Source organism: Notothenia coriiceps, unplaced genomic scaffold, assembly GCF_000735185.1.
Source record: "Notothenia coriiceps isolate Sejong01 unplaced genomic scaffold, NC01 NC01_scaffold00014293, whole genome shotgun sequence".
Lineage (NCBI taxonomy): Eukaryota > Metazoa > Chordata > Actinopteri > Perciformes > Nototheniidae > Notothenia > Notothenia coriiceps.
Genome location: NW_011346994.1, coordinates 134,858 through 146,916, shown reverse-complemented (window position 1 = coordinate 146,916; position 12,059 = coordinate 134,858). Strand labels below are relative to the sequence as shown.

The window sequence follows — 12,059 nt, the reverse complement described above, 5'->3', positions numbered from 1 at the left end:
GTGGATATTATACAAATCCTGTCATTGAATGAACACGGAACAAAGAAACACAGCAGCCATTAAATGTTTGTCAAATATGTATTCAGTGCAAACTACATAGATTCCAGTCAAGCTAATGCTAACGTTCGTGGTGGTTAGTGAAGTATTGCAATATAGTCGATCCTCGTGGACAAAATGCTGTCCTTGCATCATCAATCATTCTCCCTGCCTGTGTGAGGAGGACAGAGTTCACAGAAATGGTAATTTGATGTCGAAAACCTCCATGATGGTTTTCACGTATACACCGTCTGGTTGCGGCTTCCTCTTGCTGCCGGGCTGCAGGAACCTGCTGACGGCGGGAATACTGGTCATCCGGCCCTGGAAAGACTGGAGGAATCAAATAAAAACCAATCAGTGCATTGTTGTTATAATAATGATCAACTTACAGGGATTTCTTAGTTAAGATTTGTTTTTTTGTTTTTTACTTAAATCCAGTCTTCAGAATCAGAATACCTATATTTGTCCCACAGAGGAGGAAATGTACATTGTTACACTAAGTAAAGATAGCTTAATATAATTAGGAAGCATGCATACGAATATTTAAAATAAAAGTAGAAATTACACAATTTACAAAATACACATCCAGTACCAGTATAGTTTTGAGATAGCAGCCAGGTGGAAGTATTAAAGGTGGAAGTATATATTGCACGGTTATTTATGGTATATGAATTGCACATAAGCAGTATTGCACAAAATGGGGTGTTATAGTCTTTGTTGTGTGTGTTTGGGGGTCTAGCAGGGGCCGTGGTGGTTGAACAGCCTGACTGCTGCAGGAAGGAAGGACCTGCAGTGTTATAAAGTGTGTTTCTTTTTAAAATTTACCTTGAGGTTGGGGAATTCGGCAAGGATATCAGCAAACTTCTCCTCCAACATCAGGGTGCATTCGAGCAGCTGCACATCTGCACAGCTCAGTCTACCTCCAACCAGGTATATGGGCCCACTCAAAGCCTGAGATGTACACAACGCATACTTTAGTTTTCATATTATACAAATTAACAGATACATTTTCCAATTTGAAATGTTTTAACCAAGCTTGAACTGTTATTTGATCACACTTATGGTGGTACCTTTTCAAACACAGGAAGGTAGCGGTCTTTTGCTTTATTTTGAATGTTGTCCAGTTTTGTTTTGACATCTGCGGCAAAGGGCAACATCATGATCATTTCCATGAGATCCATCACTCCCTCTGAGTGGGTGTTAACCCTGAGGGAAAGCATTGACACCTTCATCAACTAAAATCACATGTAAAAGAAGACTCTTGTAATGACTCTTCTAAAGAATGGACCCTACATGAGTTTGTCTTTGAGATCTTTTCCATGAAGGTTGTGCTTCTCTGCAATGTAGTTTAAGATTGCCTTTGTCTGAACAAGCTTCATGCCATCCATTTTCACCAATGGAACCTGTTGAAACATGAGGTCTCCATCTGCAAAAGAAACACAGCAGCGGCACACCCGTGTGGTAAAACATCAATCTATATTGTATAATAGCTTTATAATAGCTTTGTCAAAAGGTCATAAAACATTCGAATCATTCACCTTAACAAAGATAACAAGTGGGTAAAAGTCACATGATAAACTCATTGTAAATTAAAAGGTGTGACTTGGAAATTGGCCAGAGAGAATCAAGAGGTTTATTTAAACTTTGTACAACATTTTGGAAACACACTTACCACTCAGGAGTTTAAGATACTGCTCCCGAGTTGTCAAAAACACCTCATCAAACTGTAAACAGAGATCACATGACATATTTAGGATATATTCAGGAGGTTTGAAGTTCCTTAAAATCAATAAGGATATTCTCATGTTAATATCACCACACACCCTTTACTTACTTCCACTTCTGCAACAGTCAAGAGCCAGCGGATTGACTCCATTTTCCCTCTCCCATTGAAATAGTGAAGTACAACTTTCCCAGCCATGGCGATAGTATTTCGGAGTGGATCGATTAATCTAAAAAAAAAAACACACAATTAATATCACACATTAGTAATACAAAATCCAAATACGCACGGAAAATGATACCCAAAATGAGTTGTAATGTGTTGGATCTTAACTGTGCACCACAGCGATGTCGTGGAGAAATGTGAGCAACAAAAGTTAAGATAGGTCATCATATGATGAAGTTATGGTGGGAACGAAATTTGAAGACGTTTCATTGGTTGATTTTAGCCAATGAAAACGCGGACTATTTACATGTTGGCGCTAGACATCATGGGAAAAATACTAACTGCTATTCTTTTACTGACTATTTGCAGCAACTTTTAAGTATTTGTACATTTTAAGTTAATAAACATAAATGGGAAGATAAGGTGAACTATTATACCAACTATAAACGCTTATGTCGATATTCTACACCGTGACAGTAAACGGTTGCGTTTTTCTCCCTTCTATATACATCACGCCCCTTTTACTCTCTTTGGATGTGAGGGCGATCTGGCTGCGACATCTGTCACCCCATTGATCGCTAGGGTTTATTCGGCTGATCTGGCTGGCTAGGCGGGTGTCCCCTTCCTCCCTCACCGCTCCATGTGTGTCCCTCCCGAAGCCCCGCGCTCGGTGGAAGAGGACGGTTCCCCCGGCGGATGATGACCATCCTTCGGTGTACCAGTAGCTGCGCTCCCCTGCTAGAACCTCCAAACAAGCTCAAGGCCCATTTGTAGGAGAAACGTAGGGAAGTTAAGCTCCAAGCGTCAGACACATCCAAATGAGGCGCTGCACGTGGCAGTCTGCCTTACTTTTACAATTTGTGTACTACTTTCAATTTATTCTTCTGTTCGGTTAATACAAACATAATACTTTTATAGATTGATTCAAATGTATGACACGACATTTTGTTTTGACTTTATTATGACAATTGTTGGGACATATTCTACTATGACTTTTAATTACAATTGAGTGGACAAAGTACGGCAGTTAATCAGCTTTTAGTTACTTTTGAGATTTAGATTATTTTATATACAGTCTGAACATTTAGCTCTACATCTACCAGCTGTGATAAAAACACATTAATATTCATTACAGTAACCCAGTTACTCAATATGATTCTGAAATGGGCTATTACGGATAAGGAATACTTCTACTTTTGGTTCTTTAAGTATATTTTGATGCAGATACTAAGATTTTGAATTGAGGCTTTTATTTGTAACAAAGTACCGATATAAATTTGTACTTCTACTTTTAGTTAAGCAAAAAATCTGAGTGCCATCTCAGCATTTGACCTCATGTCCCACACCTCTTCCATCTCCAGCACCGTTTATTTGACACCATAATATTGGGTTATGTACTTATGCCATCTTCAGGACAAATGCAGCGAGGTTATCCATAAAGGGCCTCGTGCATTGCTAGTTGATTCAATTGCAACATCCTTCTTTCAATCACACTATGTACCAAAACATGGATAGATACAATTAATTACATGATGTGCCCACTGTAGAATACCAGAAGCAATGCATTCATGCAAGTATAGCATTAACAGTAAACTGCTTCTGATTAATACAGCTGGCCAGAATATACCCGGGCTGGAATGCTCAGCAGCTGGACATGGAAAATGGCCAGATATGTCATCTAGTACAAAATATGAATTAAATAAAAACATTATTTATTTAATTAATAAAAACATTCACTTTCATGGTACCGTGAAAAAATGCACAAGTTGGACATATGGCTTCCCAGTCAACAGTTTAATCATATTCAATAACAGGCAATTCAATAATCACACTCACTTTGGCCAAGGGGGTATAACGTGTTGTCTTGGATCATTTTAATTCAGAAATAAAACTGAATTGTACATTGTGGCAACCATTTGCATTGTTTGATTGAAAATAGAGCAAGGCATTACATTTTATTAAAAACATATAATGCACAAATAATAGTAACCTGATTGACAAGGCTACCATCATAAAAAAACAGCAGGGAAAAAGGAAAACACACCAAACTGTACAAAGGCAAAGTAATTAGTTGCAGCCAAACACAGGTCACAGTGAAGTTTCCATACAATTATAATATGCATATTATGTATACAGGTTGGTGAACATTCAATGATACATCTGATACACAACTGAAGTTGTGACCTCTGTAGCTTTAATATAGAAATACAAAATGAAACACTGAGGAGCAAATCTGGGCTCAAACTTTGGCCGCTTGCATTTAAATATACATTTTACATCTCAGATATTTTTACATCTCACAACATTCATAGTACACATAATGAAAAACATTAAAGGTTATTGCTGTGTAAGATGTATGTACAGACTTATATTATAAAACAACTAGGCCTACTCTTTGGAGGTGAAAGAGTTTGTAGTGAGGGCACTAGCGGTGTCCATATTTGGCAGACCAATCCGTTCGCCCGTGGATGGTTTGTGTCGGTGGGCGAGGCAGCAGACCGGGGGTGCTCTTGTTGGGTGACGGCACGTTGGTTGAGGTGTTCATCGGACTCCGGCCAGACTGCCATGTTGCATAATCTAAAACGGCATCAAAACAGGTTAAATCAAATGTAAAAAAAAAAGAGGCAATGTTAGGTGGCAGGGCACTGAAAACTTGGCACATAGAAAGCTGAATGTAAAGGGCAGCAGGGAGGATGTTTTGTAGGCCAAACTGGAAGCATCACAAAAAAGCCAAAGGGATTTTTTTTTCCATTTTTGTTTTAAATCAGAAAAAATGTCTGGGCAAGGAAAGGTTACTTGCTTATTAATTTGTTCAACAAGATAATCTTAATGAAATGTTCAAACCTATAAACAAACTACACCCCGATCGCACGACTGCCAACATCACTACTACGCTTCCAACTTCATTGATTTTTAGAGCTCGCCTCTTTTACCAAAGCTTGATCTAGCTTGTGAGTTACAACATTTGAGAGTATACGAATAACCTGGCTGTAAACGCAGGCTAGCAAGAACATGAGTTTCCCAAGTTTGGTGTGATCGCGTTTAATTGTCCCTGAAAATCGATGTAGTCTTATTACACCACTTGTAAACCTTTGTTAAGACGGGTCTTAGATGGGTTTTAGGACCCATTCCTGCAGCACTCTATAGCAGAGAGCTCTAAGTGATGAAATGTGTCCTCACTTGATGCTGTTGATTCCACTGAAGGACCCTGAGGTCCTCTGTGACCCGCAGATCCCGTGTCTTTTTTGTAAAACGATGGCATGTATCCCCCTGGAATTGTATTGGTACCTGGTATTTACATCAAACAAAAGCAGATCATTTCATTAGAACCTAGTGAAGTTGCAATGATTACCATGTAGTAAAGTGCAGGAGGTCCTGGGACATTACCGTGAGCGCCTCTGCTCGGCAGAGTCCCTCCAAATGGAATACTGCTGTTGCCCCAAAGATGGCTTCCTGCAAAGTCTTTACTGGCATTTATGGCTACGTTCTTTTTTGTGCTAATACCTGAAAAAAACAGTAAGAGATTATCACACACATTTTACAAGAAGAATTATAAATAGAAAGAAGAAAGTGACAAACAAATTCCAATCTACCTTTATGCTTTTTAAGGTTACCAACTATTTTGTAGTGATATATACTGTTCACATTTGTAAAGACTGCATTTAAGATTGCTTCCTTAACAGATCTCAATCAGAATTAAATTGTAGTTTTTTTAAATCCTGCATTAATCATATATTTAATTGGGTGTAAAGCACTTGTTGACACAGTTGATGTTTATTTGAGGGAAGTCTTTAAATATATATTACCAGGTAAATATCTTGACTGCCTCAGGTAATGTTGTTTGGCAGAAGCGGTTCTTGAAGGCTCCTGATAGGCTGAACTCTTCTTCAGGTTTAAAGGCGCATCTTCCTTTCCATTGGGTCGACTGTAATCCAAAACGTTTCCATATCTGAAACACAGAAGGCATTAAATGAGAGAGAGGTAGTGTGTTACCTGCTTGTAGTAATACTGATGTAAACACTTCAGCTCTCTTTTCTATTCTTAGTTTGCACATTCGCACAGCCACTTTCTCTTATAAAAAGGTACCGCACGATGACAGATCATAGCCTCACCTGCTCAGTGAGTCCTCCCCCTGCCTCGACTGCTCTGCAGAGAAGTTGGTTTTTCCCAGAATACTTATGGATGTCAGATCCGTCTCTTCATAGTCGTCCCAGTCTTCACCCTTGTGGTGTCCCGTGCCGTGGCCCCAGCGCCGCCGCCCCCCTTTAGGCTTCACCTGATAGCTCAGTAGGTGTTCTTTTTCTGACTCCTGTCTCGTTTGCTAAAAGAACGGCATCAACCATATGCATGAGGAGGATTTTTAAACAATTTCATTTTCAAGGGATAATCATTTAAAAAATGTAAAGTGACGATCATCAAAATAAAGTGATGTAGTAATAAGTAGACATGGGGTGATGTGAAAATGGGCTTCAACCTCTTTAAATGATACTTAAGCATTCTAAATGTAATTTACATATGTACCTACATGTTGTTGATAAAAAATGCTTAGTGAAACACAAACATACAATCTTAAATAAGTTAATAAGGCTCTATTGTTCACTCATGTAAGGATATCAACTATTAACTGGATAGAGGAAATTCACCAGCATTCATTTACTGTTTTATGTTTTTTATAACGATGCACAACAAAATCCCATATCATCCAATCCCTTTTCAGTAGATATAATCCTTAGATCAATCAGCCATTATCAGGGATGTATATGAGGTCAGATTTATATGATTGCTAGCCTAAGGTTTAATCTATGTTTCCATGCAACGGCTTAATATATTTATTCATCCACTTGAAGATATTGAGATGGAATGTTTGCCATCAAAAGAAACAGATATATAATAAATACACACTCTTATGTTTCCAGCCTCACCTTGCTCTGGAGACTCTTGTCCACGATGTAAGGGAGATGGCTCTGTGGCGTTCCTCCGCTCTGCTCCTGCTTCAGGATGTGCTTCTGTTGCTGCACTCGGACCAGCTCTGTGTGCCGCTGGTACGCTGCCGCCTGGGCCACCGCAGACACAGCGGAGGGCTGGATTTGCTGCAGGGGCCTGGAGGGGGAGCAATGTTGGCTGGGGGGGGGAGGCTGGGAGGGGGGCACCGGCTTCAGCAGCAGGGGTTGCTGCTGCAGAGACTGCTGTGACTGTAAAGGGACATGCAGCGGCACGAGGCCTGGCTGAGGCCGGCCCTGATCCAGGATCTGCTGAGGAGTGCCCAGAGCCTGGCCCACGTGGAAGTATGAGTACCTGAGAGACTGAAAGACATCCAGGTTTGAACAAAACAACGTCAGCTTTCATTCTGCATGTTGAGCTATGAAGCTATGAGGAGGTCAGACATTACCTGGGCAGAGGCTGGTCTCTTCTTGGGATCCCACTGGAGCAGGTCTGTCATCAGATGAATGGCTTCAGGGCTGGCATTTGGGATCAGAGTATTCAGATTACTGGGAACGCACTGAGGCCAACGGAAATTCATAGCACTCGCCAAATGGAATCCCTCCGGCCAATCATTCTAGAGGGAGAAGACACAGGCCATTTGACACACCACATTTATGTAACGTGATTAAGAAATGTCAAAACAAAATCCTTTTTGTATTCACTGTTACAATAGTAGTAGTTGAATAATGACTGCACTTGGTTGAACTCTGATTTAAACCAAGATGGGGGAAATTATAATCTGGAGGATTCCGTAGGGTAGTCTAAAACGATGTCAACTTTTTATATACAATGTTTGTGTCAATGTACAAAAAAATGTATTACTACTACATAGAACTTTTGTTTTTCCAAAAAAAAATGACAAGTCAAAGTAAAAAGAAAGCCTCTGGTCTCAAATGTATTTATGAAATGCAGTGGAATAGCCGATGTATACTTTCTTTAAAAAAAGTGTATCTCTACCGTGAGAAGGATTACTCAACAGTACTGGGTTTGTCAAATACAGTGCTCTATAATTCTGCTGCACACATGTGAAAGATCTTACCTTCTTTGGTGTACCCAAGACTTGGCACACTTTGAATATGGTGTCTACTTCACTGGAGCCTGGAAAAAGAGGCCTGAGGGTATAAAGCTCTGCCATGATGCAGCCGATAGCCCACTGGTCTATGGGTGAGTTGTAGGATGTGGATCTGAGGAGCACCTCTGGGGCTCTGTACCTGGTGGAAGAACAAGAGATGGTACTCAGACTTGAGTAAATAATGTATTAAACAGTGTGTTATATATATTCTGAGAGATACTCACCATCTGGTGGAGACATAGTCTGTGTATGGTGGTCGAGATCTAATTTCCCGGGCAAGCCCAAAGTCGGCTATTTTCACCAGCTCCGGGCCCATGCACAGAAGATTCTCCGGTTTCATGTCCCTGTGAAAAAAACCTAAAAAAAAGAAACATTGCATTACTCAAATTGTACAAAATGTCCAATTTGTCACAGGATAAATGTAGCATCAGAGTCGTAAATAAGACATACCATGTTTATGAATGAACGCAAGCCCCTGTAGTATCTGAAACATTATATTTCTCACAGCAGATTCAGGAAACAATCGAGTCCTGCAGCAAGAAGAACAATTAGAAAACTCCAGTGGTTAAAAAACTCTAAGCACACGATTAAATAATGCTACAAGTAAAATATATACACACCTGTCTTTCATGAGCTGATATAGATTCTCCTTCATGTACTCAAATATAAAGTACAAGTGATCATTTTCTCGAATGACTTCCTTGAGTTTAATCACGTTGGCATGGTTGAGTTTCTTTAAGGACTGAAAGAGAAACAGATAATGTTAGAATATGAGAAATGCAAAGGAGTAGAAATAAAAGCCATGCTGGAAAAAACACACAGGTCACTGCAGCACATTCAAAAGCACGCCCTGCAACTATGACACAAACCCTTCTTGTTAAAACATGGCTATTGTAAGAACACAATGGAGTTTGGGGGAGAAATGCTGCAAAGGTGGGATTTCAACTTACAATTTAAAAGAGGGAAAATAGAAAGCAGGGTGGAGAAATATACACCTTTCCCATGCACTGGGACGCTATAGGTTCACCATGCTACATTTAAGTAAAGGGGAAAGAAGCTGCAATGGGATTCTCAGATTTTGATGTGACATGCTGTGATTATGATCCAATTAGCAGGACTCTAAGGACCAGCGTGTTGTACATGTTTTCTGCGTTAAGGTGGAGCTCTAGGAAAGGAGGGATGGGAGCCCAAGCTCAAAACACAACAATCACCTTCAACTCTTAGAGCTGGTGTGTGACTTTGAGCTGTGAGGAAATGTAGACAGTAACACAATGAAATGGTGTGAAAAAAAACAATAAAGAGTATTTGACATTTTCAAAACAGACAGTAACAGGAGGGGCCCCAACACAACATCATGTGGTCGCTGCATCAGAACAGCTACTGTGAAATGTAATGTTTGGTATTACATTTTGATGTTCATAATGTATGTACTTAATTATAAAAGACTCAGGAGAAATACAGAACACATTTTGTGGGAGAAGGTATACAGATCACCTAAAATCAGCAGTTGTTGTTGTTGTTGTTGTTGTTGTTGTTGTTGTTGTCAGGTTGTTCTACTTCTCCAAAACATACATTTTAAGATAAGCTAGTAATACAGCAGAGCGTTGGGATATTTCACCCCAAATATGTGGAGAATGGAGCTGAAACTCCACATAAGACAAGATTTAACCTGATGTAATTATATGATTCTGTTTTCTTCAAGTTTGTATCTTGTTGGTCGAATGCACTTATTGTAAGTCGCTTTGGATAAAAGCGTCAGCTAAATGTAATGTAATGTAATATTCAAGTAAAGAAAAGGGCATTTCCTTTAGGTTGGTTTTAGGGTAGATTTGTTTCATAACACTTGCTCCTTAATAGTGTGGAAAAATGTAGAAAAAAAACTCACCTTGACTTCACGAAGGTTCATGCATTCTTCCCAGGAGTAGAATTTTCTTTTCATTCTGAAATGTATTTTTCACATTTTATTGAAAATTACATCATATTGTATATCTACAGAAAAAAGATGCCAACATAACATTTTTGGGGATATTCACCTCTTTATGGCAACTAGCTCTCCTGACTCCAGACTGCGGCCGAGGACGACGGAGCCGTAGGTGCCATCCCCGAGCTGTCTGATGTTGGTGTATCTATTCATTGTGCTCGTTCTGCCACAGCATCCGGGAGAAGATATTAATTGGGTGGTCAGAAGAGATGCTTTTGCCTCCTGCTGCGGAATGCAGCCAGATTTTCCTGTGACAACAGAGCAGAGCTGGAGGACTCATGGTGTCCTGGACCTGCCTCCTTCAGGCTGAGAAGGTGAGGGATGGACAACAAAAGAACAAGTTAGTTTTGTAGGCAAATGAACTCAAATGTACATGGCTCATTTTATACAAAGTAGGATCATGTGATGCATCCAACTGATCCTCCTTTAACGGTAAGATCAGCTGCAGTGAGCAGAGGCTGTAAAGGTGGGGGCAGGGCTTTTATACGCGAGTAGTGAAAACACTGCCGCGTAGTCTGCTCTCGTGTATCCTCCCTTTCGTCTCCTCTGGAAGCCTCCTCCCTCACCTCTCCTCGATTCCTCCGTGTGCATTTCAGCAATTGGGACGTCCTTCAACATGGCGTGTCTTGATTGATTTCCGGGTCAAGTACGGGAGGAGGAGAAGAGAGGAGTCGAGGAGGGACATTGAGATGAACCTATTGTTTCTAAATGTTTCCTGAACTTCATGTTATGCATTACTGTACATAGTATTCTTGGTTTGTAAGTATTTGCCTAAATATTTGCCGTCGATTTAGCAATATTGCCTAATATAACATTTCTTAGTGGTGCAAATACATTTGAAATGGACCGCCTCAATCTAAGTTACAAGGTTTATTTAACACTCTTTATAAACCATTATAAAATATACATATCAAGAAATCCACCTTATACCAAGAAGGCAGGTTATTAAAGGACCACAGTTTTTCTGAATTTAGGATAATAAAGGATTTTAAGCAACGATCCCAGCACCCCTGTGAGGTATAGTCTATATAACTACAATCCCCCTCCACTGAAGAAATGTGGTTTACTTGTTGTGAAATCACTTAGATGAACTTCAATGTGCATAATGATATCCGTATGTTGTCTGTTTCTTTAAAACCACCTTATGAAGAGGGAAATGTTCATATATTCATAAGTTTCATATGTTTACAAGGTGATGTGGAAACTTGAGACCTCCAGTTGAGGAGTCGACTTTTCAGTAAGATAGAAGATGCAATTTCACCTAAAGGTCATCATAATTTTTGAAGGAAAAAAAAGCTTAAACAAACACAACATGTACATGTCAGGAGTAACTTCAACTGGTAACTAACAAAATACATTCTGTACAAAGTACAAGTGTCTCACCTTATGACATCTTTTAAAGAAATAAGGATGAAAATTGCCCAAATTTATCAGTGCAAATGTCCTTTATCAAAGTTAATGGTAGCAGCTGTTATAGTCAGTGATGATGTTTACTGACTCACATAGATTTCTGATATAGTCAATTACATCTTCCCCAACATGTTACCATACTACCTAATTTTCTGTCAGCAAAAGTACAAACTAGCATGTGTGTTTCCTAGTTTAGTAAAGCAGAGTGAACGCTAACGCAACGGCACTTAAGCACAAAAATATGTATACATCCGATATAATTCCCACTGTACTCATCTAAAGATTTGGGCTTAATGCGTTATGTTGCATTTTGTAACTAGGCTCAGCTTTCACGAATCCTCTGTGCAGTTATTGGTAGCAAACATGATGCAACTAACGCTATCTTCTAATTGAGTTATGGTGCTGGTGGTGGCCCAGCTGCTGACAACATTAAAATGCTAAAGGAGAGAAAACTGGCCTGTTTGCACTGAATGGGCTCATAATTCAAAACACAACGAAAAGCAGCAGACAGCACTCACCGTCCTCGCTTCAAATCGACAACAAGACATAGCAGATCATTTGTAGTCGATGTTCAACGACTGTCTTAGTGGAATAATCAGCTGTCTGACAGCGAAAGAAGGCAGATAACCGCATCAAGATCCAGTGCATCCACACACAACATAAATACAATTTCATCTAGGGCCTTTCGT

The 12,059-nt window shown here is 39.8% G+C and overlaps 2 protein-coding genes across 2 annotated transcripts; both read right to left on the bottom strand.

Annotated features, from left to right (window-relative positions):
• Window positions 1-64: 64 nt before the first annotated feature.
• LOC104948425 (glutathione S-transferase 3-like) lies at window positions 65-2,174 on the bottom strand. Its single transcript, XM_010774625.1, has 7 exons — window positions 2,092-2,174; window positions 1,871-1,988; window positions 1,709-1,760; window positions 1,330-1,462; window positions 1,107-1,242; window positions 862-987; window positions 65-366 (listed from the first exon to the last, which is right to left on the bottom strand). The coding sequence occupies exons 2-7, from the start codon at window positions 1,955-1,957 to the stop codon at window positions 229-231; spliced, it is 672 nt and encodes a 223-aa protein (XP_010772927.1). The 5' UTR covers window positions 1,958-1,988; window positions 2,092-2,174; the 3' UTR covers window positions 65-228.
• A 1,525-nt stretch (window positions 2,175-3,699) lies between these two features.
• cilk1 (ciliogenesis associated kinase 1) lies at window positions 3,700-12,059 on the bottom strand. The gene is made up of 14 exons (XM_010774624.1): window positions 11,889-12,059; window positions 10,013-10,266; window positions 9,865-9,919; window positions 8,600-8,721; window positions 8,430-8,509; window positions 8,204-8,336; window positions 7,947-8,118; window positions 7,314-7,481; window positions 6,847-7,227; window positions 6,037-6,245; window positions 5,731-5,873; window positions 5,312-5,428; window positions 5,105-5,212; window positions 3,700-4,501 (listed from the first exon to the last, which is right to left on the bottom strand). Exons 2-14 carry the CDS (start codon window positions 10,111-10,113, stop codon window positions 4,350-4,352), a joined length of 1,941 nt encoding a protein of 646 aa, XP_010772926.1. The 5' UTR covers window positions 10,114-10,266; window positions 11,889-12,059; the 3' UTR covers window positions 3,700-4,349.